Source organism: Hemicordylus capensis, chromosome 4 (genome assembly GCF_027244095.1).
Source record: "Hemicordylus capensis ecotype Gifberg chromosome 4, rHemCap1.1.pri, whole genome shotgun sequence".
Classification (NCBI taxonomy): Eukaryota; Metazoa; Chordata; class Lepidosauria; order Squamata; family Cordylidae; genus Hemicordylus; species Hemicordylus capensis.
Window position 1 is genome coordinate 96,440,531 of NC_069660.1, and position 27,419 is coordinate 96,467,949.

At 42.8% G+C, this 27,419-nt stretch overlaps 1 protein-coding gene across 3 annotated transcripts in view; it reads left to right on the top strand.

Moving 5' to 3' along the window:
* The window catches only part of ACOT11 (acyl-CoA thioesterase 11), a 151,609-nt gene that overhangs the window by 84,201 nt on the left and 39,989 nt on the right, over positions 1-27,419 (top strand). For all 3 annotated transcript variants that reach the window (XM_053243603.1, XM_053243604.1, XM_053243605.1), the window contains 2 exons: positions 17,717-17,927; positions 24,176-24,245. In XM_053243603.1, coding sequence (XP_053099578.1) covers positions 17,717-17,927; positions 24,176-24,245 — 281 coding nt within the window. The remainder of the gene's footprint in view (positions 1-17,716; positions 17,928-24,175; positions 24,246-27,419) is intronic.

Sequence of the window (27,419 nt, forward strand, 5' to 3'; positions counted from 1 at the left end):
TTTGGGTACCTAAAGGCAGGAGTTTCCAACCTATAGTTCAGTAACGTCTGGAGAACCACAACTCCCATCATCCCCAGCTACAGCTTATTGTTGCTGGGGATGATGGGAGTCTTAGTTAATCAATGTCTGGAGAACCACAGGTTGGGAACCCCTATTATTGAGTGTCCCAAATCCATAGACACAGTGGTTTATTAACTGGGAAATAAGTTAATACTGTATTAACCATTAACTGGGAATCACAATGCACTCAGCCACTTAAAAGGTATTTCGAAGACTGGCTGAAAACAAACCGTTTTGTCTTCAGGTGGTATGAAAAAACAAAGCATATAGTTAGATTTTAGGAGTTAATTCATTTCTCAAAGATACATCAAAGGTCCAGAAAGCTACCAGTTCCTATTGTCATACGTGTGTTCCCCAAGAGAGAAGAATGAAAGTTGGAGTTTGGAAATGATCCCATACCTACAGTGTTCAACAGGAAGCTCCAGCTGTACCTGAATTAGCTCTTGTGTTTCACTATTAAATTATGAAAAGCTGTCAACTCAGATAGATAGATAAACTTATCATCTTTGACCAGTACAGAAGCATGAAAAAGAAAAACACAAAGTTAGTCCCATAGAACAATATAGTAACAATATAGCTTTATGAGTATACAGTAGCTGCCAACACTGGACAAAAGAATGTTTGCATCCCTGGTGGCAAGGGGCAATCCATATTCCTGATGCAGGTTTGTGGGGGGAAAACCCACCAGGTGGGTTTTTAAGGGTAAGGCATGAATGATTATGTGCAACCCAAGGTGCAATTGCATTCCTGTCTAATAAACAGATTCTTATTTAAATGAGAGAAGGCAGGCAGACAGACAATATTTCTGGAAGCACTTTCTGGAAAAGCATGGTTCTGGGGGAAAGTGTGATAGGTCTCTTGCTATTTGTGACAGAGATGACCCATAAACTAGACTAGCTTTTGAGACTAGCTTCCATATTGGAGTTGAGCTGTCATAAATGCAAGACTGAACATGAAACAGAACCATAAAAGTCGCCCTGGGTCAATTATCATAGCGAGACACATAACTGAAATACACATTCAATAGCGAGGATCATGTAAACACTGCAGTCTCATGGAAGCTGCTTACATGATATCATCATCACATAACAAGCTGAAGTGATATGAAGGTGTATCCATGTCGTGGTCATAATGTGTGCTCTCCATGCAAATGTTCCTGAAGTTGTGAGAATGTGGTGACCAAATGTGAGTTTTTATGCTTGTGGTAAAGTCATTGCAGACAGAACTTGCAAGCTACCATACATTTATTACACCACTGTAAAAGTGGCAAAAGTTGGTTGTACTGAAGCAAAAGAACTGCACAATTATCTCACCACAAAGAAGGCTTGTCATGCATTTGCTCAACCCATGTCATTGCCTGAAAATGGTTGTGTTAATAACCCTTGGACCTTCTAAATTCATTATCTAAGGGTCAAGTCGCACGATCAATTGAGATGGTATTTAATACATTAATGCAGTGTCCAGCTGAGCCAAGGTTACCTAGGCCTGTCACTTGATTAAAACAAAAGCTTGCTCTGTGCAAGTCATTCAACACGGCAAACAAAAGTGGACACATGAACTGGAAACAAGTTAACATAAACTCATTTTGTCCTTTAATGAAGTATTCTCAACTTGTTTTCCATGGAGCCATGGGTAAATAAAGGAACTGCCCAGCCACGGCATGAGGGTATATGGTCTATCTTTAAAGTCTTAAAAAGACTTGTTAAAATATTTCTTGTCAGTGTGACAGTTTAATAAGCTACAGCGGAAGCCCCCCTTTATATATATATCTAAAAAAAGAATAACCAAGTTCTGTGATTCTCTATACAAGGGGAGTCGTGTAATGTCATTCTGCACTTCATAAAACTATATTGATGGATCTCTGTGTGGTTTTATTATCCAGAAACAAATAAAAGTTATATGCTACTTGATGCTGGGCCATCTTCTATTTGGTTTGCTTTTTCACTGGAAAATCTCATATGGAGTTTAAAGGATTACCAAAAATGCTTTCCTTTCACCCGCTGTGTAGGAAGTAGGATGAGCAATGTTTAGGCAAGTGTTGAATTGGAGCATCATTTTCTACCATTTTCCCAAGGCTAAAGTGGCTTGAACTGGAGACTTTAAGGGCGGTGTGTCAAGGCATAGCTATAATTGAACAAGAGGAGACAAATGTTCTGTGGGCCTGCCAGTTTGCTCTTTACTCTCCCACTCCCTGCTCTCCAAATAAGCCAGGGGGCAGGGTTCCATTTTCACTTTTTGTCCCAGGGCTCACTCGACCCTTGCTGTGTGTCTGTCCATTAATGCAGCATTCACTTCCAACTGAGAACTTAGAATCCCTTGGGTGCTCACACATTCATATGCACTTTAGACTATTTGTGATAAACTTGCGATAGATATAATGATTTGAAATCCTTTCTAAGCAACTGGGCCACTCGCTGTGGATAGCCTAGTTACAGGAAGCTTACCTCAAAGAGCTCAGGTGCTAGATGATCAGGAATCACAGGTATTGGGCTTAGTCCCTTTTATGAAAGTGCTTTCCAGATTTTTTTAATATAACTATTATATAAAATCTTAGAGATGCACTCTGAATGTGTCCAGGATTTTTGCTCAGGTGGTCTTTTATGTTGTGAACTTCTGGACACTGTGGCCGACAACATGACTACCAAAGTGAGTACGCAAAGAGGGACTGTGGGGACGTGACTGAGGCTCATGCCCAACTTCCCCAACCCCTCCCCCACTCCATTGTGCAAGTGGGCGGGATGTCCCTACTCTGCCTGCACTCTGAAAGAGAGGCAGCACCTTGCTGACCCTAAGCATCATATGTCCTCTCTTCTGGAGTGTGGACATTTCATCTGCTTCTGTAACATTGCATGTATAGAGGGACTAGGGGAGTTGCATGCAAGCCCTAGTTGCGTCGCTGCAATCTCTATTTATGCATATGCTTTGGTAGTTAGGATGTCCGCCATTGTACTTTTGGCGGAATCATTAAAAATAGTGGCTTGCTTTGGAAGTTTCTCATAATCCTATGAATGAGGGCAGGTGCTTGTAACGGATTTCCTGCTGAGTTGTATTTGCTTAGGGTGTAGGGGTGTGTGTGCTTGAAATTATTGTGAACACCACACAGGTAGAACTCAGTTTTTGGTCCTAGTGAGGCTCTCTAAGAAAATACAAATCGTTGACCCTCCTTGTGAATGGAAAGGATGAATAGGCATATTTCCCCTTGGATCTAAAGGCTGGGTAGAGTGATAGAAAGAGGAGCTTAATCAAAGGGCTCCCCTAGATGTGCTTAGATTGTTTGAGACAAAACCAAAACACTGTTGAAGTACAATGGTGTGTCCTTTGGAGCCTTTATCTACATCCAAGTTGTAGAACGTGTGGCACACGCATCCCCATGCTGTATAACACAGCCATTCAGAATTACAATAAATAGAGTAAATATAACAATACATATACAAATAAAACTAAAACTACCATAAAATCAAACCTATAACAGACCGTGGTGGGATGTCTGTCTCAACACCCCATAAATAAATTTGGCTACCACTTTGGTGATTTCATCATTAGTATCAGCTAAACAATAGTTAAGATAAAAGGAATCAGGCCTACCAGAAAATTGCTCTAATAATGGATGCAGTAATTCACTCCTAGAGTCACGATAGAGGGAGCAATATAGTAGAATATGAGTGACTGTTTCCATACTGCCCTCCCCACATGGACACAACCCCGAAATGGGGTTCTTTAGAGAACCTCCTTTGAAGCAAAGCCAAAGGAAGTACATTCAGCCTAGCCCTAGCAAAGGCTGACTTAAATTTAACAAAGTGAAGAATGGCTAGATATCTAGCAGCCTGTTTCCCAGCTGGAAGAGAGATGCCAAGGTATAAAGGAGAACAACATCTATTTCCAAGGTCAACTTGGCGTTGGTACTCAATGTCCTTTAGACACTGAATGACAATAACCTTCGCCTTTGCAAATCCCAAGGGAAAAAATGAAAGAGGGAGAAAGCCCCATGCCCAGCAATTTACTGGTGACAACAGACAACCATGGGTTAGGGAAGGTATCTCTCCACATATATTGAACATATGAAGGTCCCTGAGGGTCCAAACAGAGTTTAAGCCAGTGTATCAATGAGGCCTCCCAATCTAGACAGGAGATTGGATAAGAACCAGTTTCCAAACATAATGCAGCGTAAGATACACATTTAGGGACTCTAAATATAGCTCTAAGGAATCTAGACTGGATCGATTAGATATCCAGATAGGCTCCTTGGATCCAGATAGCAACTCTGAAGAGTATTTGAGCCACAATTTTGGCTTGAAACACTCGCAAGGCCATAGGTATAAATTGGCCACCTTTCCCATTAAAAAAGCACAAAAAGGCATATAGTGTGTTACAGGCCAGGGAAATAACGTGTAACTGCTGAGATTCCCAGTTCAGATTGGATTGAAAATAAATCCCAAGGTATTTGAATTTGGTGACCTGTTCTATATTGGTCTGGTTAATCCTCCATTTATAAACTTTCCTAGAATTCGGAAATACCAAAACCTTTGATTTATCAAAGTTAATGGAAGTTTGTATTATAGTACAGGGCAAATGCCTCCAAAAGTCTCACTAAACCAAGCCGAGACTGAGATAAAAGCGCCGTGTCATCAGCGTATAGCAACGCCTGTACTCGCACATCTGCCAGTTTAGGGGAATGGGCATCCACCTTTCCCAAAATCTAGACCAGGTCATTAATAAATAAACAGTGCAGGTGCCAGCAGACAACCTTGCCCGACTCCTCGGGTAGTAGGAATATGCTCAGTTAAGGCCCTTGAGGGATCGTATCTAACTCGGATTGTGGAATTGGCATAAAGTCGTCTGATTAGGAATAAGAGTCTTTTATCAATAGATGTTTCACTATGTTTAGTCCATAGTAACTCTCTTGGTATGGAGTCAAAAGCAGCTCGCAAATCCATGAATGTGACAAAGAGTTTGCCTTTAGGGGCCTTTGTGTACTTACATGCCAGATGGTATAATACCATTCAGTGATCTAGCATCGAGTGGCCAGCCCTGAATCCCGCCTGCTCGGGGCCTAACACATGATGCTCCAACATCCAACCCTTCTGCTTATCCAAAAGATAACGGGCATAAAGTTTGCCTATCACCGATAACAGGCTAATGGGTCTATAGTCAGAAGGGACAGAGTGGGAGCCATGTTTATATATTGGGACCACAATGGCCTCACTCCAGGAGGAGGGAATGACACCTGTATTATTAACTGAGGTAAACAAATTGGCTAGGACATGAGCCCACCAATCAAGGTTATCTAATACTACCTCTGGGAAGGTGAGATCAGAACCAGGTGCTTTCCTTTTCTTTAGACCCTTAACTAGATTAACTATATCATCCAATGTAAGAGATGGCCACAAAGGCAACCTCTCTGGAGTGGAGGGTTCATTACCCAAAGGGGCCAGAGCTCCATTAAAAAGAGCATGAAAATGGGCTACCCAAGCATGAGCAGGAACTGCAGAAAGCACTCTAGGGTAGGTAGAACCTGAAATAACGTGCCGAAAGGCACCACCATCCTTGTTGTGGTGGCCAAGATTAGTCTCCTCCAGATATTTTCCTGTGCCTGGGACTTGACTTCACACATTTTTTATAAGCTTTCTTGGTTGTAAAATATTCTGGAGGGAGCACTTGATTGGAACCAGCTCTATATTCCCCATATATGCCCCTCAGCCTGGCAAGCAAATCCCTGCACTGAAAGTCGAACCACTCATTAGAGTTGTTCATCCTACCTCTCTTAGAAGAGAGCAGTTGACCTGTCGTCAAAATCTTTTGTGAGACCTCAGCCTAGATTGCTAGCACTCCCGGCGGGGCCTGCACGACAGAGTTATATAGGTCAATGCCAACTGCAGAAGTATACAGGGTATTCAGTGCCCTTTCCACATCAGATGACCAATTTACCTTCCATCTCGTTTTGGTAGGAAAGGATTCAGCTAAGCTTGGAATAAAATAGTCTTGCCTAGATCATGGTATATCAAGACAAAGAAGAAGGGGCAAGTGGTCACTAAAAGCTTGATTGCCCACTTTGAACACTATGACCCGATTAAGCAGCAGGGGAGAAACCAAAATATAGTCCACCACACTGCTGCCGCAAGAGGATAAATATGTAAATTCACCTGGGATGTCAGAAGGAACAGTACTGTTTAAAGGGATCAGATCAAAAGATTTAGCAAGATGGAGCAATTTAGCCCCTGCCTTATTAAGGACTCTATCTTTAGATAAACTGATATGGATCAAGGAACCATCTGAATTATTATCCACACTCCATAAATGGGAGGCGATTACTGCATTATTAACTGAGCCCATCTTGCATTGAGGGGATCATCTTGGATTGGCGTGATGACATCATCACAAACTACACCATTGGGACATCTCTGTGTGTCCATACAGCTGTAGCAAATTTGGTTCATATCAGTTAGACTATCCACTAGTTAGTGCACTTGCACCTCAAAGGTTTACTTGTCCGCCATCTTGAATTGGGTTGGATGACATTGTCACAATCTATGCCATTGAGGTATCTCTACAGCTGTAGCAAATTTGGTTCAAATTGGTTAAGCGGTTCACAAGTTAGCCCACTTGTGCCCCAAAGTTTGTGTCCACCATCTTGAATCAGTGTGGATGAAATAATCACAAACTACACCATTGAGGTATCCCTGTGTGTCACTCACTGCAACTCTATCAAATTTGGTTTAAATCGGTTAGGCAGACCAAAAATTAGCCCACTTGCGCCTCAGAGGTTCATACAGCCGCCATTTTGAATTAGAGTTGATGAGACCGTCACACACTACGCCATTTGGACATCCCTATGTGTCCCTGCAGTTGTAGCCCATTTGGTTCAAATCAGTTAAGCGGTTCACAAGTTAGCCCACTTGCACCTCAAAAGTGTGTGCATCCGCCATCTTGGATTGGGGTGGATAACATCATTATAAACTATGCCATTGAGGTGTCCTTGTGTGTCACTCACTGCAACTGTACCCTATTTGGTTCAAATGGATTAGACAATCCCCAAATTAGCCCGCTTGCACCTCAGATGTTCACGCAGTCGCCTTCTTGAATTGGAGTGGATGACATCATCACAAAAGACACAGTTGAGATGTTTCTATGTGTCACTCATTGCAACTATACCTATTTGGTTTAAATCGGTTGGACAGTCCACAAATTAGCCCGCTTGTGCCTCAGATGTTTGCATGATCACCATCTTGAATTGGAGTGGATGACATCATCACACACCATGCCATTTCGACATTGCTATGTGTCTCTACAGCTGTAGCAAATTTGGTTCAAATCGGTTAAGCGGTTCACAAGTTAGCCCACGTGCCTCAAAAGTTCACGTGGCTGCCATCTTGGATCAGGGTGGATGAAATCATCACAAACTACGTCATTGAGGTGTCCTTATGTGTCCCTACATCTGTACTCAATTTGGTTCATATTGGTCCAGGCATTGCGAAGTTGATAGTGGGGGACACACGGATACACACACACAGAATGCTGGGTGTTCTCATAAGCCTACTGGAAAGTAGGCTAAAAAACCACCTTCCATGTGTAGGCGGCCTACACGGGAAGAGAAAACTGATAGCTGCTGAGTTCTTGAAGATGCTTTTGCACCAGAGAAATCCCCTTTCCACCCTCCTTTTTAGCCTACTTTTCAGTAGGTTTATGAGATCACTCGGCATTGTGTGTGTGTGTGTGTGTGTGTGTGTGTGTGTGTGTGTGTCCCCGTGTCCCCCCACCATCAACTTTGCAATGCCTGGATCAATATGAACCAAAACGGGTACATTTGTAGGGACACATAGGGACACCTCAACGGCGTAATTTGTGATGATGTCATCCACCCCGATCCAAGATAGTGAATGTGTAAACTTTTGAGGCACAAGTGGGCTAATTCGTGAACCGCCTAACAGATTTGAACCAAATTTGCTACAGATGGAGGAACACATAGGGATGCCCAAAGGGCGTGGTGTGTGATGATGTAATTCACTCCAATTCAAGATGGTGGCCGCATGAACATCTGAGGCACAAGTGGGCTAATTTGTGGACTGCCAAACCTATTTGAACCAAATAGGGTACAGTTGCAGTGAGTGACACACAAGGATATCTCAATGGCATAGCTTGTGATTATGTAATCCATACTGATTCAAGACGGCGGTCACATAAACTTTTGAGGCGCAAGTGGGCTCACTTATGAACTGCTTAACCGATTTGAACCAAATTTGCTGCAGCTGTAGGGACACATAGGGACACCTCAGCAGCAAATATGACGATATCATCCACCTCAATTCAAGATGATGGGCACGTGAACTTTTGAGGTGCAAGTGCACTACCTTGTGGACAGTCTAACCAATTTGAACCAAATTTGCTACAGCTGAATGGACACATAGGGATGCCCCAATGGTGTAGTTTGTGATGATGGCACCCACCCTGATCCAAGATGGCAGATGCATAAACATTTGAAGCACAAGTGCACTAACTTGAGGACTGTCTTAACTGATTTGAATCAATTTGGAACAGCTGTAGTGAATGACACACAGGGACACCTCAATGGTGCAGTTTGTAATGATGACATCATCTCAATTCAAGATGGCGGACACATGAACATTTGAGACACAAGAGGTCTAATTTGTGGGCCTCGATTTGTACCAAATTTAGTCCAGATGTAGAGACAGTGAAAGGAAAGTAGGCGGATTAGTTCTTACTAGAACAACTTGTCTTAAAAACCAACTCTGAGAGATTTGTAAAAAGAAGAGAACAAAACAGTTCACTTATTAGAGACTGCTTCCATCCGAGGCGCTTACACTCAAGGTTACAAAAAATAGGTTGTCTTCGGCTGCAGTTTCAGGTTGCATTTAGGCACACTTAAAAGTTTACAGAGTATTTTGCAATGCCCTAGGTGGACTGAGTGTAGGCTTGTGTATCTTATTTTAATTACATTTCAGCTAAACAATAATAGAACAGTATCAGGAATATGCAAAGCACAAACACAGAAATATAAGTTTCTAATGCAACATCTGACAAACTGTTCCCTATGCTGAATCCCCTTTTCCTTGAAAACTCACCCAACACTTGATGAGAATCAAGCTTCCTGCAACCTGTATCTCAAAGACCTGCAGTTATCCCATGTGAGAAACCTCCATGCTGGCTTTGACCATAAGGGAGCAAAAACTCCATGCTTCTCACTAAACCTTACTGCATGCGCTTCTCCAGCACAAATCTCCCTTCTTGTTCCCAGCAACCGCTCTCTAGGTCCCACCCACCTGGTGTACTGATTGGCTGCCCTGGAGTTCACCAGCCTGTCAGTCGGGACAAAGGTTCACTCCCTGTCAACTCTTTTTAGAGGGAGGAGAGACTGATCACTACAGGGCCAAAGTCTGGTGTAGGAGTGTGTGAGTGTTGTGCAAATATTTCCATCAAGCCTGATTAATAAAGCCACTACTGTTAATCCCAACAAATATACATGAGTCATATACATATACCACACAGTATGTCTAATGTAATGTGGGTGCCAAACTATGTGAGTGGAACTCCACAATCTCTGATTCTTGTATGAACCCATTATTACAGAGCAAAATGGCTCATTCTTTGTGTGTGCACCTGATTATGAGTGTATGTGTGCACCTCTGTTGTCTATACTCAGATGACTGGGAGCCAGCCATGTGGCAGCTGCTTAAAAGTAGGGCTGACGTGAACATTCTCCTGTTTCAGTTTTTGATGCAAGTTGTGTTTCCAAGGAGCAGAAATGTTTCCCCAGAGCCCCCTAAATTGTGAACTATTGACCTTTTTTCAACCCAGTTTTGTACATGCCATTGCTGCTTCAGTGCCATTTCCCCCACCACCACTTGGCTAGGACTACCATATGACTAATTGGTATTCATTTACTGAATGACATGATGCTGTGTAGCCAACCTACTTTGGCTATCTGAACATCACTGAGGGCAAACAAAGCCAACAGGGAATGAATTCCTGGATTAGTCACATGGGGGATCCTGGCCAATTGGCACAATGTCATGATTCAGTGTAGCCAATTAGATCTGGTTACATGCTGGCATCACTGAGGACAAATTAAGTGACAACTGAGTGAAGCAGTATTTATCCATACAGGAAGCACTTTGATGCTTTTTGAAGGAAAATAAATGAAAGGTATATGTGTTTCAATATTAACTGTGTGTGTGTGAAAATACTCCAATTTCAGATCACATCCTGCTTGCAAAATTATTGTGTGGTTCCTATGTAACCACAGTGAAGGTGATTGTCCTAGCCCCCAACCAAATGCTTGAGCCTAGCATTAGCATTTCTGTTTGCTGATATTTCAGTGTGGCTTCTGTGGGGTGATAATGCTGAGCTTAACCATATAGTGGCAGAGAGGGCGGGCGGGCTACAGACAATGCTCTTCCTCCTTTGGACAGGTGCCAGGTGGTAAGCTTTTAACCATGTGATTCGAAGCTCTCTGTATCTCCAGTCATGGTTTTTTTTTTTACCTTGGAAGAAATGTATATAAAAACTTTGAGAATGTGTAATTTTAAAATCTTACCCACTTTGTTTCACCTACAGAATTTTGTTCTAGTAAAAGCTTGCATCTTGCCTATTATGCCTAAGCAAAGAAAATGAAGCACTAGAGAGATGGGTTGCTTACATGGCATCAAATGTAAGGATGAAAGATTGATTTAGCTGGCTTGTATCTTTAAGTGTCCAAACAGCTGCTAAATATAGCTCTCCCTGGCATATCACTTATGCAGAGACATGGGAATTGGCTTAAAATTGGATAGTGGATTTGAGTTAAGAGACTGCCAGCTATATACAGTTGAAACAGAAGTGTCATTCAGTTCTGTGGAATTCTGGTGACATGTCTGTACTGCTAATTACCAGCAAAAGTGTTTCTGCTTCCATATGGTGATCAGTGGTTAGGAGAGAAACTGAAGGTGAATGATGGTGAGATCTATCTAATTTTCAAAATGCATTGAGTCTTCTTTGTTAATTGGAAGTTGGGAATTGTTCTGGAATGATTGGTCTTAGTTGGAATAGAAATGAAGTACACCTAGGACTGCCTCAAAAAAAGTGTCCAACTGTTTGTAGGCCTAGAAGAATAGAAATGCTTTCAGTTAGGAACATAGGAAGCTGCTTTCTAGTGATTCAGAGCATTGGTCCATCCAGCTCAGTATTGTCTACTCTACACAGACTGGCAGCAGCTTCTCCAAGGTTGGGCAGGAATCTCTCTCGGTCCTATCTTGGACATGCCAGGAAGGAACCGTGGAACCTCCTGCATGCAAGATGCAGCAGGTGCTCTTCCCAGAGTGGCCCCATCCCCTAAGGGGAATATCTTACAGTGCTCACGCATGTAGCCTTCCATTTAAATGCAAACCAGGGTGGACCAGCTTAGCAAAGGAGACAATTCATGCTTGCTACCTGTTTGACAAACAAGCAGAAGGTAGTCGGTTCAAATCCCTGCTGGTACTATATTGGGCAGCAGTGATACAGGAAGATGCTGAAAGGCATTATCTCATACTGTGCCGGAGGAGGCAATGATAAAATCCTCCTGTATTCTACCAAAAGAAAACCACAGGGCTCCGTGGGCACCAGGAGTCAAAATCGACTTGACGGCACACTTTATTTTACCTTTACCACAAGACCAGCTCTCCTCCCCTGATTCCTAAGCTCCTCACCCTAATTCTACCCTTTGCTTGTCTGTTTGTTTTTTTGTTTGAACACTGGTAAACGTAATTTCAAGCTGCTGCAATGAGGAACTCGTGACAGATGTGTAAGTGAGGGCATCACTGCTAGCTTAAGAAAAGGAAGAAAGTCCTGGAACAAAACTCTAGTAGTGTCTGGAGAATTACTCATCTTCACATGAAGTTTATCTTTGCTGCAATACGGATAGAAAAAAAACCTGCTGGCTCAAAGTAACACTTTTTCTTTTCTTTTTTTACAACAGTCAAGGGATGGGTTTTTCTTTGCAAGCATTTCTGTCCTCTTCCAAAGCCCCCCTTTACCTCAATTTTTTTAAAATTATCTAAATGCAAAAACCAGCACCTGCAAACCTGTGCATAGTTGGGCTTGGGCAGTTTCAATCCTGCAGAAGTTAACTGGAGGAGAGTGTCCTAAGGCTGTACAGGATTGTAGGCAAAGAAACTAGTTAGGAATTTTTAAAAAAAGAATATAGGTTACTTCAAATAGGCGAACAGGTACTCAAGCTTCTGGAAATAAAACCTGAATTTGAATATAGAAACTTGCCCTTTTTATTGGCTCATACAAGGGACATGGCTTGACTCCATTAACATCCTTCAGCTCACAGACAGCAGATAAAATAAAAATGATTTCGGGCTAGTAACCTGATATATAATAATGAGTCACTTCACACGTGACCATTCTGAATAGCTGTTTAGAGGGCTTTGCACTCAAAGTTTCACTAAATACTTTACAAGTCACAAAACAGTCCAATATTGGACTCACAAGACTTGTGTTTTTGTTCTTAAAGTTTATAACTCTCCTTTGAACCCCATGGGGTCCTGAAGGTAGGTCACAACCACCACACCAAAAAATGCATGTTCTTATACTGTGTATGTGTAGTAAAAGATGTGTGGACCTTTTGTGTCTGCTGTTTGGACAAAGGCTAATGTGGCCCTTATTTACATTTCTAACCCCACCCCACTGCTTTGGGACAGCTATTTATTTTTCAAAAGACAAAACCTACAGTATGTCTGTAAAAATAATAATTATACAAATCTCTTTCTCTCCAGCTGCCTTGAAAGCTTTTGTTGACAGTCAAAACCCAGTCCAAATAAACAAGGTTGTCTTGAAATGGCCTCTTCTGCCCCACTCCCCAAAGAAACATTTGCTCCAGGAAGAGGGCTTGCCTATAATGCTCGTCTTTCCTCACCACCTTTCTCAGTCCAATGGAGAATGGGAGGAACAGGAAAGCACTTGAGTGTGGAGTGGTTTGAGCTCTGACTGGGAGCTCTTTCACTCCTTGGTGTAACAGCACTTGTGAGAGGACACCACATGGCATATGAATATGCTGGGGTAGGTCAAATCAGGGAGTTGCCTTAAGCCAGGCCTGTTCGGTGTACATGTGGCTTAGGAGAGTCCTCAGATTCAGTGGCGGCGGCAGCTGAGTGCCTAGCCTTCTCAGCAAATCCCTGCTTTTGTGTTTCAGCTGAGCAAATAATTGCTTGCTTCTCCTGCTGAAGCTGACGTGAAAGGGGAATCTATTTTAACAGTTAAATGGCTTATGTTTAGGAAGGGCGTTGTAGGCATTTGGTCTGATAGAGAGGAGTTCCATTGGGCGGGGGGAGGAAAAGGACAGTCTTTTTGTGTGTGTTCTCTCTCGCTGCTGTTGGTAGATAGTTTGGAGGTTCCTCCAGCATAGATACCCATATCCAACAAAATATAAAACACAATGTTGGGGGTAGTGATGGTGGCGCAAGTTGTTATTTTTGTTTGTCTTTAGTCCTGATGCCAGGAAGCCATTGCATGTCATGCAGCACCCTGATTGTCTTGCATGCCCTTGCACACATTCTGGTTGGGTTACTGTAACGCATTCTGTGTGGGACTGCCCTGGGAAAATGCTCAGAAACTTTAACTGACACAAAATACACAACTGAGGTTTTGGAGCGGAGCCCGCTTGAGAGGATATAATGCCATTTTTGTGTATTTGATCTCTTTTCTCCTCTGGGTCCAATTCAAGTTGCTTGTGCTAGCCTTTAAAGCCCTATATTGTTTGAGAGATTGATACCTGCTGCGCTGAGCCCTATGAGGTTGCTATCTGCAATATATAAAAAGGCTCCCAATAGTCACAATAGCATAGGGCTTTTTCCTTCCTAGATCGCAAATTGACCCAGGGACAGAACTTTCTAGACAGAGACTGCAACAGGGGTAGAGTTAAAGCCTCTTCTTTCCATGTCACATTCCCAGTCCTCAGAGGGCCCAGTTGAGCTATTTAGTTTAAAAGAAACAAGCACATCAGCATGGAGCAGAACGCTGAGGTGCTTAATGCAGTGTGTAATTTGATCTTAGATCAGGGCTGCACAACTTTGGCCTGCCAGCTATTGTGAATACAGCTCCCATCATCCCCTGTGGCTGGGGATGATCGGAGTTGTAGTTCCATCACTCCTAGCTACAGTAGCCAATAGCCAGGGCTGATGGGAGTTGTACTCCAACAACTGAAGAGTTGAAGTTGTGCAGCCCTACCTTAGATCAGTGTCCTCCAGCCTCAGAGATCAGGCAAAGAGATATCAAGAACAAGGCCTTTTTGCCTTTGGAATTCCCTCCCTTATAAGAACATCTTGCTCCGTGGCTGCCTTTCAACATTGTGTGCAATGTTTTTTGTTTTGGAGGGTGTTAGGGGTGAGAGTTGGTTTTCTTGTATGTTTTAAACCATTCTGGTGTACTGCTGCTGTATTCTTTCTGGCATTATTTTTAATTGTATGACTTGTTTATATTTTTGTGTTCGTCTATTTGGCTTTTTAAAAAAGCAAATAATTTGGTCTCAAACGTGTTTAAATGTATGTGTTGGAAGTAAAATGGATGCTTATACAACCCCCCCCCCCTTTTTTTTTCATTCTTTTTCAAAACTTGGTGTTAATATCAGTCAGGGAAAACACAAAGCAGCTTAAATTTTGTCCAAAGTAATGCAGGGAGTTCTCATCTCTCTCTCTCCTAGTTCTGGACAGGTTTCTCCCCCCCGCCTTCTATGTATGGCTGATGCTTGCTTATGATGCTAGGGACAGCTTTTAAAGCCTTCCCACACAATCGGTGTGTTTTGTGCATTAAAAATGCATGCTTAAAATGTGTAGCACGTAGTCCATAAATCTTCTCTCCAGGAATGCAATTGTTTTCAGGGATATCTCATTTTCCAAAGAGTTGAAGCACAAAGGTGATGCAGCCCCCAAATAGCACACTTGTTGCCATGTTGACTGTACTCTGGAATGTTGTTGCACAAGTATTACAGGCACATAGCTGACTTGGTGATCAGCAACACAGATGTCCCCCCGCCCCAGATCAGTGACATTATCTTCCTTGCTCAATTGTGCTATGCCGCTTTTACACATTATCAATAAGGTGTTATGCTATCTCTCCATCTTAAAAAGGTGATCAAAGTTGTTCACAACACAAAGTAAGATCAGAACATAAAACACGGCAAATCACCGCCAAAAATACAGAGAACAACTGAAAAAAACATTGCATATTTAAGCATTGGGCAGAGCCAAGCATTTTGTGAAAGAAGGTGACTACTGCCATTTTCAAAAAGATCATGATAAAATGGGCCAGATGGGCCTTTCTGTGTGGGAAGTTCCATAGCCTGGGTGCAGCTACAGAGAGAGCTCTGTCCCAAGTCCCCACAAACCTCATCTGAGCTGGCATAGAAACCTAGAGCAGTCTCTCCCCAGATAACCTTTGAGAGCTGGACTCATATGGAATATGGCAGGTTCCCTTGATCCAAGCCACATAGAATCAGGACCTTGAATTGGATCTGGAAGCAAACTGGGAACCAGTAGAGATTAAACAAAATTGATGTAATACACCCTATAATGCAGGCTCCTGAACACTTTTCAAGGGCAGCCCCACACAGAGTGCATTTCGGTAACTGAGTCAGGATGAGACCAAAGCCCGTGCATTAATGCCAGATCTGTTTTCACCAGGAAAGCAGATCTGGCTTTCCTGGTGAACCAGAAGGCAGCTGGTGCAGAAGCTAAAACTGCATGAAAGCACTCTTGGTCACAGCTGCCACCTGGGCTTCCAGGAGTAAAGGCGAGTCCAGCAGTACACCCAAACTGCTTGTCCAGAGGGAGTGTTAGCCAACAGGTTGAATATCCAAACCTGGATCAGCTTTCCTACTGACTAGCAACACTTCCTGACTGGATTAAGTCCCAGTCCATTAGCTCACATCCATTCCATGATACTGCGGATCCCAATTCAGGGTCTCCTGTCATCTTGGAATTAGACAAAAATGAGAGGCAGAGTTGGGTGTCGTTCACAAACTGGTTTCATCTCAACCCAAGCCTCCTGACAACACCTCAGTTTCATCTAGGTGTTGAATAGTATGGAGACAACATGGAGCCCTGTTGGATCCCATAGGCGAAGGAGGCAACACCTCCACCACCTCCTGATACTTAATCTGCTGGTAAGAGTAACTTTAAGTCAACAGTCTCCCTGTACCACCTGAACAAGCACAGGATATGTGTGTGGTGTTGTTGTTGTTGCTCTGTGTGTAAATAAGTGCACATCTGCCTAGTTACTTTGTCATTATTAGATATTAGTCTTGTTAGGGGAAGGAGAAAGTATCTTCTGTTCTTGACATGCCTTCCCACTACTCTGAGGATTATTTTGGAAGTTACATAGCATCAATAATATGCTACCTCTGAAAGAGCTACTGGTAGTTTAAATATATATATATATATATATTAGTAGAGGTTGTCAAACCTTATCCTCAAGATTAAGATCTCGTTACCCACCCACTCACTCACCAAATAAGCACCAACAGCTTATTTGGTATAGGAGCTGCTCTTTGAAAAACTGGCAACCTTCCTAAGCAAAAGGGATAAACAGGTATTTATGTCCCTGTAAGGCTGCAGGAGAGTCTTGTCTCTGTCCAGTTGAGGCCAGTCTTTACCTGAACTAAGGCGAACCTGGGTGCTTGGCCTCTTGGGATTCTTAAGGGGTCAGGATTATGTTGGTTCAAGGGTAGAGCTGGTCTTGTGGTAGCAAGCATGACTTGTCCCCTTAGCTAAGTAGGGTCTGCCCTGGTTGCATATGAAAGGGAGACTAGAAGTGTGAGCACTGGAAGATCTTTCCCTCAGGGGATGGAGCCGCTCTGGGAAGAGCAGAAGGTTTCAAGTTCCCTCCCTGGTTTCTCCAAGATCGGGCTGAGCGAGATTCCTGCCAGCAACCTTGGAGAAGCTGCTGCCAGTCTGTGAAGACAATACTGATAGAGCAATGGTCTGACTCAGTATATGGCAGCTTCCTGTGTTCCTGTATAGCATCACCACTTTTCTTGCCCATATATTCCTTTCATACCCAGGCCAGGAGGAATGCCTGCATATGCTTTGGCGCTCCCTATTAGAAGCTTTTGTCGATTTAGATCTTGGCAAATTAATCTTGTAGGTTTTGTAAACTTGGTGTTGGACTTATTCTTCTATTATGTAGAGGGCTTTTAGCTGGAGTACTCTTGCCTGAGGTTTCCAGCTAGCAGAAACATTTTTACTACTGTCTTGGGTTTACAAAAAGAAAGCAGTCCATGGGGAAATCATTATAAGTAGCCACTAACGGAAAGGACAGTTTTGAGTTTAGACCCTCAAATTCAGAGCTGAGGCCAGGGAATGTGGATCCTAAAAAATACCTGGAAATGTACTGCTTTCACCTCTGCAGTTGTTCCCTCTCCCACCCCCCCAGACTTCTTGTTTGAAGGGTTATATTAGAGACTAGGATGTAGAGCTCAAAGGGTGTCTGTCTGTCTGCACAGCATATCTTGGGGTTGTTGGAGGGAAATGGGTAGTGAGCAAGAGCAGGCGATCAGTGCAGCAGGCGGTGCGGGTCACTCGGGATGCACTTGGAGGCAGGGCCCCACACTCGCTCAGAGGCCCCGGCGGCGGCTTGGCATTCATAGTGACTCGTTGCTTTGTTCTTTTCTCTTCCCGCGCCGCAGAGCCCGGCTTCCATGCTGAGTCCGGCGGCTGCAGCCGGCGCAGCGTCTCCAGAGGAAGGGCCCCAGCAGCCGCGCGACAACATGGAGAGCTACCGGAACGCCACCGAGGTTCGGATGAGTCAGATGGTGCTGCCCTGCCACACCAACTACCGCGGGGAGCTCAGCATTGGGCAGCTGCTGAAATGGATCGACACGGCAGCCTGTCTTTCGGGTGAGCCACCGCCGCTGCTCACTGCCTTGGGCTGACGGAGGGAGGGCGGGCGGGAGGGCAGGAGTCTGGTTTCTTGGCAACCTTCCCTCGGTTGAATCAAACGCGTGTGGCCTCGGCTCGTTCGGGGCTCGCTCTTAAGGTGGACCCAGCGAGTTCCTTCCTTCCACGGGACTCGGAGCGCAGGACGTAGACAAGCTGGACGGAAGAAAGGAGGGAAACGAGAGGCTGTCTTTCGTTCCGCCCGAGAATTTTCTGCGTGGGGTGTCCTCGCTCTTTGTTTCGGTGCTTCTGGAACCAGCCAGGGGAGAAAATCAGCCACCTGGAAAGAAAGCACTTTCTTTGCTGGTTTGTACTCTCCTGGATTATCTGCTCTAAGGGCCAGAGTATGACACGCTGAGGCCCCAAACTATGTCAAGTTTAAAAGGCCCCACAGCGTGCGTGTGTGTTATATATAATCTGTCCTAACAAAAAGCACAATGAAAATTACACTTACACACACACACACACACACACACACACACACATATGTGTGTGTATGTGTATGTGTGTGTGTGTGTGTGTGTGTGTATATATATATATATATATATATATATATATATATATATATATAAAATTTGTCCTAATAAAAAGGACAATGAGAAATAAAGGCAAAGATGGAACAAAAAACTAATAATCTAACAAAAACAGTTCTCATGCTATTGGCATTTTAAAAAAGTAAAACTTGAAATTTAGTCTCTTTGGTATTCAGAGACCCCTCATAATGTTAGGCCCTAAACTGTAACTTATTTATTTATTTATTTATTACATTTATATCCCACTCTTCCTCCAAGGAGCCCAGAGCAGTCAGTGTACTACATAAGTTTCTCCTCACAACCCTGTGAAGTAGGTTAGGCTGAGAGAGAAGTGACTGGCCCAGAGTCACCCAGCAAGTCTCATGGCTGAATGTGGATTTGGACTCGGGTCTCCCTGGCCCTAGTCCAGCAGTCTAACCACTACACCACTCTGCTTCTCTTACTTATCTTGTGCCTAAATCTGCTATTGTCTGCACTGTAACCATGAAAAGGAAGAAATCTACTGGAGACCTTCGGAGAAAAAGTGTATAGCTCAAACTTCTCTCTTTCTTACACATGTACATACTCCTTCACACGTGACCTGAGAATTAAACTCAGATCCATAGCCCTGTGGATCAGTAATGGGAGGTTTCAGTTGACCCTAGGAAGAATGCCACTCTTTCCTTGCCGCCAGGCCTGTAACCAACCTCTGAAAAAAAATTTTGGGAGGGGATTACAGAAGTCAGAGAAGGCAGGTTATAAAACGTTCAGTGAAAACTCTCAGTGAAGCAGGAATTTTTTGGTGTGACAGGTACACACCATGCCACCAGCTGGCTATGGGCCTGTTGTGGAACAAGTAATATCTTCAGAAAACCCAAATGCTTCTTTGCAAGCTAGGGGGGGAAATGGAAGTAACAATGCCAATTATTGTGGAGCATTAATATGAAGTGCCATTTACTTGCATGTCTAGACATCTGAATACAGTACTTACATTTTAAAGAGTTTGGCTCCATTGTACTGGAACTACTTAGCATTATGAAGAGTCTCCTGTACCTTCTGAAATGCAGTGGATTCAAAGGGTTTCTGTTAGGAGTTTGTTCTATTTATTTATTTGTTTGTTTGTTTGTTTGTTTGTTTATATATTCAGTTTTTATACTGCCTTTCAGAAGACATCCCAAGGCAGCTTACAAAAGTTAATACAGTAAAACTTCATAAAAATAAAAATCACACTTAAAACCTTAGAAACAGTTAAACAATAAAAACCATAAAACACCCCACCCCATAAAAATACAAACAGAAGCAGGAAAACTGAGAGACTTGGCAACTCCTAAGGGATAAAAGCTTGAACAAATAAAAAGGTCTTTTAGTTGGTTTTTTAAAAAGCAGCCACAGATGTCAAAGAATGAACATTCACTGGGGAAGTATTCCAGAGCCCGGGGCAACTACAGAGAAGACCCTGTCCCACATGCATGACAATTTAGCCTCTCTCAAGGTCCGCACCTGGAGCAAAGAGCCCTCTGACAACCTTGTCGGGCTTGCCCAGCTGATACCTTTATCAAAGGTTTGGGAAGGACTGAATACAATCTTATATAGTTTCTTTTTGCAAGGCAGGATTGTCTGCCCACCCAGCAGTGTTCCCTCTACGGCGTGTGCATGAGTGTGCACACACAGGTTTTTTTTTAAACCTCCGCTTAGTTAATTTTAGATCCCACTCAGGTTGAATTAGGAAGGCCCCGTTCTGAATGTGCGTGTGCAAACACTGCCTTGGTACTGCTGCTCAGAACAAAACTGCACAAATGAAAAAAAATTAGAGGGGACACTGCCACCCAGTCCTCCACAGAAAAGTCTGCATAATCCATGAGAGCAGCTCTGCTGGATCAGAACTAAAGTCCGTCTAGTCCAGCATTCTGTTTTTAACAGCAAGCCAGTCAGGTGCTCCTGGGTAACTTGAAAGGCCTTCCCTGTTTATATATATCCCAGCACCTGGTGGTCTGTGAAATACTAATTTTTCCAAGTATAGGGAGGGCATCCATCACGTGATGGGTTGTCAAGCTCTGCATGCTCCGAGACAGGGCCAATGAAAAGCAAGCATATCCTCTACTCCCTCTGTTCTGCCCCATTGTACCCAGTTCTGGTCCTGTCTTCGCTCCGGGACAGTACTGCTTCGTTGTTTTTCCTGGACCTCAGCTTGCTGTGCTTTTCTATTGTGTGCAACGGGGGGAAAGGAGTTGTTGCGTTACTCTTGTCGGTCTCTACCCTGTGTCATGAGCTGTCTGTGAAATACTAATTTCTATCTCTGAACTCTTCATTGGATAATTCTGCATTCTAGTATTGGGAGGGAGGAAGAAATATCTCTATCCACCTCTCTATGCCACTGACAATACTATAGACCTGTATCATGCTCCCCTTAGTTGTCTTTCTCTAGACTAAATAGCCCCTAATTCTTTAACCTCATAATGGGTCCTCTGACTCATTGGTAATTTTGTGTGCCCATTTTCTGCACATTGCTCAGCTTTATGATAGACTCTTTGAGATGTGGTAACCAGAACTGTATTTTATCCCATCTTCTTGTTTTAATAACTCGCAGCGTTCCTTAAAACCTGATACAAACCCAACAGAGTGGGTGACATCCAGACTAGGGAAGAATTGATGCTATTTGAGAAGTTGCTACTGCTTCAACCAACTCAGCAGCGGCAGTTGCGTATGCATGTGTGTGAGGGTTTTGGCATAATCTGTGCCACATGAAAACATGTCCCTGAGGGTCACACAGCCCTCCGAGATGTACCTTTGTGTGGCATTTCCAAAGAATGGCAAAGTTGTCAAAATTCAGCCCATCTCCATGTAAAGCATTGGTGCTTGTGTAAGCTGGAAACTATCCCACAATGCTGCCACTTCTCATGTAAGTGCTAGCTCACAGCGCTTCCTTAATCTGGATGTCAGCCAGAAACAAGAACATGCTGTCTGCACACAGTATTCTAAATACAGCCACACCACAGATTTAGATTTATATGAAAAGCATTACAATATTCTGTGTTGAATCCCTTTTCTAACCTTCTCAACATTGTTTCCCTATTTCCATGGAGCTATCTATCATGTCTCCAAGACTTATTTCCTAGGTAGTAACTGCCAGTTCAGATCAGGGTGTGTATGTGGAGAAATCCTTGTAGTGGTCTTCACATTCTGTGTTAGATTTCACATTTCTGAAAAATTGGTGTAGTCTGCAAGTAAATAACTACTTCACTGCCTATCTCTGTCGCCAAAACACTTATGAATAAGTTAGATAGCACTGGCCCCAGTGCAGAACCTTAGGAGATCCCTTGTCTCAACTTACTTCTGTTGTGAAAACTGTTCTTTAACTGGTTACCCCTCCATAAGAGGATCTGTTCTCCTTGTTCCTTGACTGCTTAATTAGGATATTTTTAAGGACTGTCAAAACCCTTTCTGAAATCCAAGTATGCAGTGTATATACTGGATTACCTCTTTCTGCGCATTTGTTAGTCTCAAAGAATTCTAAAAATTCTAATTGTAAAAGGCATGCTGATTCACCCTCAGCAAGACTTTTTCTTCTAGTTGTTTGACAATTCCAGTTTTAATCTTATTCCTTTCAATCTGTCTTAAAAAAATTAGGCTGACATGTCTGTAATTTCTTGACTCTTCACAGATCCCTTGAAAAAATATCTTATTGCATTAGGCATTTTCCAGAAGTCTAGTAAGGAGACTGATTTTGGTGATAAAGGTGTAGATTTGATAGAAGTTCAGCAGTGTCATATTCTGAGGTTTTTAAAAATCTCATGCCAATGCCATCTATCCCTGGTGATTTGTTAGTTTCTCAATTAGCTCTAAAATATCATTCCTTGTCATCTTTGTTTTAATAGACTTCCTCAACTGCCCTGGTTAGGAGGTGGTTATCCAACATCTTCTACAGTGAAGCCTGATGCAAATTATTGATTTGGTTTCATCGCAGTCTCTTTGGACTCTTAGGAGTACTCCTTTCACACCTTTTGTCTTTTAAAGATCCGCAGCCTCGCTGACTTATTCTTGGTAGAAACAATTCGACAAAGAATTTTGTAGTTGTTTTTATGCCTTCAGCAGTTTGCTTCTCAAATTCTTTCTTTGCTTGCCTTTATGAAATTGCATTTATTTGGGCTCCTCTCTCCCCCCTACCACTCCAATGGGCAAAACTTGCTTATTTATTATTTTGGGTTAAGGAAGTTGCTTAGCCCTTTATTGCTTGCTTGACACTTCTATTCAAGCTCTTAAGTGTAAACCAGGCACACTGGGACCTTCTTTTGACTTGTTTCAAATCCTTGTTATGTGTTAGCTGGGACTCCTTCTTGGTGCTTTAAAAAAAAACAACTCCCAATTTTTTTGGAAGAGATTTGTCTTCAGCTTTTTACAAATCTGAGACCCAGTCTACACACGCAGCCTGATGAGGTGGTAGAAGGGACTGTATCCTTCCAGACTGAGTGGAGGATTACTTTTGTGAACCTTATTTGGGGGTGGGGGGTCTCGCTACAAATAGGAGAAGGCTAGGATAGACATATACTCTTTGATGTGCTAGATTTCAGTTTTGTGTTGAAATTTGTAGGGAGTCGATTAGTGGCAGAGCATCTTAAAAAGCAACAAACACCTCCCCCCCAACTATCAGTCTAAAGTGGTAAAGTCCACTGTACCAACCATCTCATTCAGCTGCCTGTGTGACCAAGTCTAATCCCCTCCCTTCTGAGGAATTCTTTTTTCTCAAATTGAATGTGTTGGAATGTCTAAACGATCTTGCATTCGCTTTTATGTTGAATTTGAGAGTATTGTGGCTACTATTCAAAGCAGTTCTTCAACACTTGTGTCTGTAACCAGAGTCTGGATACTTTTCCTTTTTGAACAGATCAAAAGGTATAAATTTTATTTTTAATCAAACTAATTGGCTAATAAATGACTGACTGGATTATAACCAGGGCAAGCCTGCAAAAATCCAGATTCTCAACCATTGGTACTTAAAAAATAATGGACCCAGCATCTGAGTTGTCACACCAGAACCAAAACAGGCTAATGGCGGGTTGGAGGGAGTCTGCATATTCTTTGTTGATTAATTGGTGGCAGCCAATATTAATAAACTAAAGCTGTAGTTTAGTTCATCCATTAAGCAAATTAAAGCTTCACCTCTGTTTTTATAGTATCACAAGCTGATTTTTTAAAAAAAAGATGCAAAGGGAAGCTACTTTTAAGGCCACAATGTTGTAATGCCCATTTAATGTAACTACTGTGAAAGATGAACTGGTTAAATAAAATGAGGGCCTGCAAGTTGGCAATACTAATCTGAATAGATTGGAAATCACTGATGGTAGAAAAGATGCATAGTTTTTTTGGATAAAGATAAATATTTCAAATACCGAGGAGCCAATGCTGAGACTTCAAGAAACAGCCTTGCAAAGAGCAGAAAAATATTTCAGATTCTCAGGCTCCACAAGTAGCTTTTGGGTGCCTGAAGTTCTTTCCCAATCCTGCATGTGGGGTTAATCTCAACAGTGTAACAGGCTCATGCACTGTCTCTGTAATTCTAGTATAGTGCAAATTTTGTTCCTGCAGTGAAGGTTTCTTGTTTCTATTCTAAGCTTGCAACTGTAATTACTACTGGGAACAGAAAGAACCCTGTTTGGTGCAATGATGTATATTACTAATGTGGTCTGTTTGCCTTTTCAGCCGAGAGGCATGCTGGCCGCCCCTGCGTCACGGCTTCAGTGGATGATATCTATTTTGAGCATACAATTAGGTAACTACCTCACTTCCTTGCCTTTTGTGGTTTACAGGATCCCCCCCCCACCCACTTGCCTTCAGCAAATGCTAAAGAAGTAGGAATTTGTAACATGTTTGTTAAACTCTGGATAACCTCACCAGCACTCAACCAGCTCAGCCAAAGAAAAATGTCTGGGAGAACTGATGGGTCCCACCTGTGAGATGGGGTGTTCCATCTATTCTATGCCAGTGCAGCATCACGAAACATGACTTGGGTGATACTTTGTATGTGTTCATAACAAAGGAACATGAGAAGCTGCCTTATGCTCGATCAGACAAAGAATCCAGTGCAAATGATGAGGGGTTGGGCTATTTTAGTTTCATTGAAATCAATGACCTGTTTCAGACTATTCAGCAAACTGTACTTTGTGGATCAGAAACAAGCTGTGTGTGTAGACTTTTGTGTTTCCTTTTCCTCTTGTGCACCTGGTTGAATTCAGAGCTTCTTGGTTTGTTAAACTACGGTTTTCCAGGATGTCAAAACTGGGAAACGCTCTGGTTTAAGCATTCTTTGCAAACCAAGATCAACATTTGGTTTAATATCCTGGATTGTAGGGTGCATTTGAACCACAGGTTCAGACCAGAAGGTGTGAACCACTAACAGCTCACTCCTGATCAAACAAACCTCAGTTTTGAACTGAATCATATTATAAGAATAGAGAGGAGTACTTCCTGAGTGATTGTGTGGCCTTCATTGCTGAGTGCACAGCCTACCCCTTGCATCTGGTGCTTGGGGCAAATGCTTCCAGGTTGATAGGACATGGCTTCCAAGTAGGCTTTGTACCTGGTACCTCTCTGATTTGAAATGAGCCAGTGCCCAAATACACAGCTTCAGTGTCCTTTCAAGAGACAGAGTGATGTTTTTCTCATTCTCAGAATATGCTTCTGTTAACCAATTTTGTTTTTGTTCTGACATGTCTTTTAGATGAAGATAAAACAAACAAGTTTAGGATAATTTTGATTTAAAAGGGCTGCTTTTAAGCAAAGTAGTATTATTTATATACCACTCTTCAACACACAATATTCTCAAAGCAATTTATGTAGCAAAAGCTATGAAAAAATGGCTCCCTCTCCTAAAAAGGCTTGCGCTCTGAAAGGAGTAGATGGAAGTGGGAGTGATCATTTGACCTATACTTAAAACCCATTTGCACTTCAGTGCTCCTAACTAGCAAGTGTTTGTATCCCTAGCTATAAGGGAAGAGAGCTGGTCTTGTGGTAGCAAGCATGCATTGTCCCCTTTGCTAAGCAGGGTCTGCCTTGATTGCATTTGAATGGGAGACCACATGTAAGCACTGTAAGATATTCCCCTTAGGGGATGGGGCTGCTCTGGGAAGAGCACCTGCATGCTGGCATGCAGAAGGCTCCAAGTTCTCTCCCTGGCATCCAGGGCTGGATTGGGAGCACTGAGAGGGTGGTGGAATATATGTGGGGAGGGTTTTGAGCAGAATGGGTACTTAAGGGTGGGAGTATTCATTGCTACAGTGGGCGGCGGAGCACAGGGATGCCCTGCAGGTGGGGTGCACTGGGAATATGCCCTGTTGCTCTGTGGGCGAGTCCAAGCCTGCTGGCATCTTCAAGATAGGGCTGAGAGAGATTCCTGCCTGCAACCTTGGAGAAGCCACTGCCAATACTGAGCTAGTTGGACGAGTGGTCTGACTCTTACATGGTAGCTGCCTATGTTTCTATGTTCCTAATTTCCAGAGTGGCTTACTACATGGTTTATTGCTGTTTTTGTGGAGAATCCCCATGCCACTTCCAAACACTTCTAATTGTGACACAGAGAAAGTCTCCATATATAAGTTCTTCATTTTTAAACTTGCAGCTTAGGCATTAATTTCATGCTGAATTTTAGGTTATGCCATAGTTGTGGATATTTATTTATATATTCATTGGGTGCATAAATTGTACAAAACCATTTGTGGTTAGTGCATGATTTGTAGGATACCTGTTGGTTTGCATTCAGAATGTATAAACCGCCTTTCTGCCAAGTAACTAAAAAAAAATTGAATGCAGTAGGCTGCATAGAATGCAACAGTGTGCAAAAACTGAAGGCACTCTTCTGATTGATGTGGATTGGCATGTTGTTGTTTTGGAAAAATGAGTGGAAGACCTAATTAATTTAAAATATAGTCTTAAACAACTATTGTTCATCTTCGTTCTCATCACCTTGATTCTTTTAAGTGATTGGATTTATTAAACATGTACTTGGCTGGCTCAGTGTGGCCTTAGGTGCTGCTTAATGTGGCATTAAATGTGAAGTTTAACCTCAAACCTGGGCCACTGAATGCCATCTCTCAGCAAGAGGTTGGATGCTTTGGAGAAGGGGTGTCTTATAGTTGACACAGACTGATCTCTTGCAGGAGTCCTACCAGTAGTATCTTGCTCTGAGCCCCTAAAATTTCTCAGAGGCAGAAAGTACCCAAACTCTTACCACATCTGGATTTAATTTTATAGGGCTCTCTGTGGGCTATGGAGCTTTCCAGAATGTGGCTTAGACTGATTTTTCCCCGGGGAATCCCAGCACACTGAGTAGACGTCTTGTATCTCTAGAGAAGCTATGCACTCCCTTCGCTGGAGATGTGTTTATGGCAATACTCCAAAGTGCTTGGTTGTCTTTGGCAAATAAAAGACAGTAAACTTTGTAAGTGCTGTACTGTACTAAACTATAATCATTGTAATGTATATGTTGGGGTAAGGAACTCCTGTAAGGAGAGTACTTGAGCAGAGCAATAAGGTCTATCCCTACTTACGAGGCTCAGGAGAAATGGAAGGCTTCCCCCACTTTATGATTCTTCTGGGCAACGTACTGTTCCATTCAAATTAGAAAGAAATGGGCACGTGCTAGGGCTGCCTATGAGAGGAGGCTATGTTCTGCTGGAAAGAGAAGGGCTGAATTGAGCTCAAGAACCTTAGGATCAGCAAATTAGGATCAGCTTCTAGTACAGAATCAACATGTGTATCAGGAATTGCTCCTAGACCGAGGCTTGGGCTCTTGCTCGGATGTCTAAGAGCAATCATCTGAAAATGAAGGTGTGAATCAGCACATGGAAGCCCAAGGCCAATATAGCATTTTGGGTCATTTAAACCATCTGAATAGCACTGGCTTGATTCAGCGGATCAGGGTGGCCTCTTCTTAGAGTAAGTGGCGTAC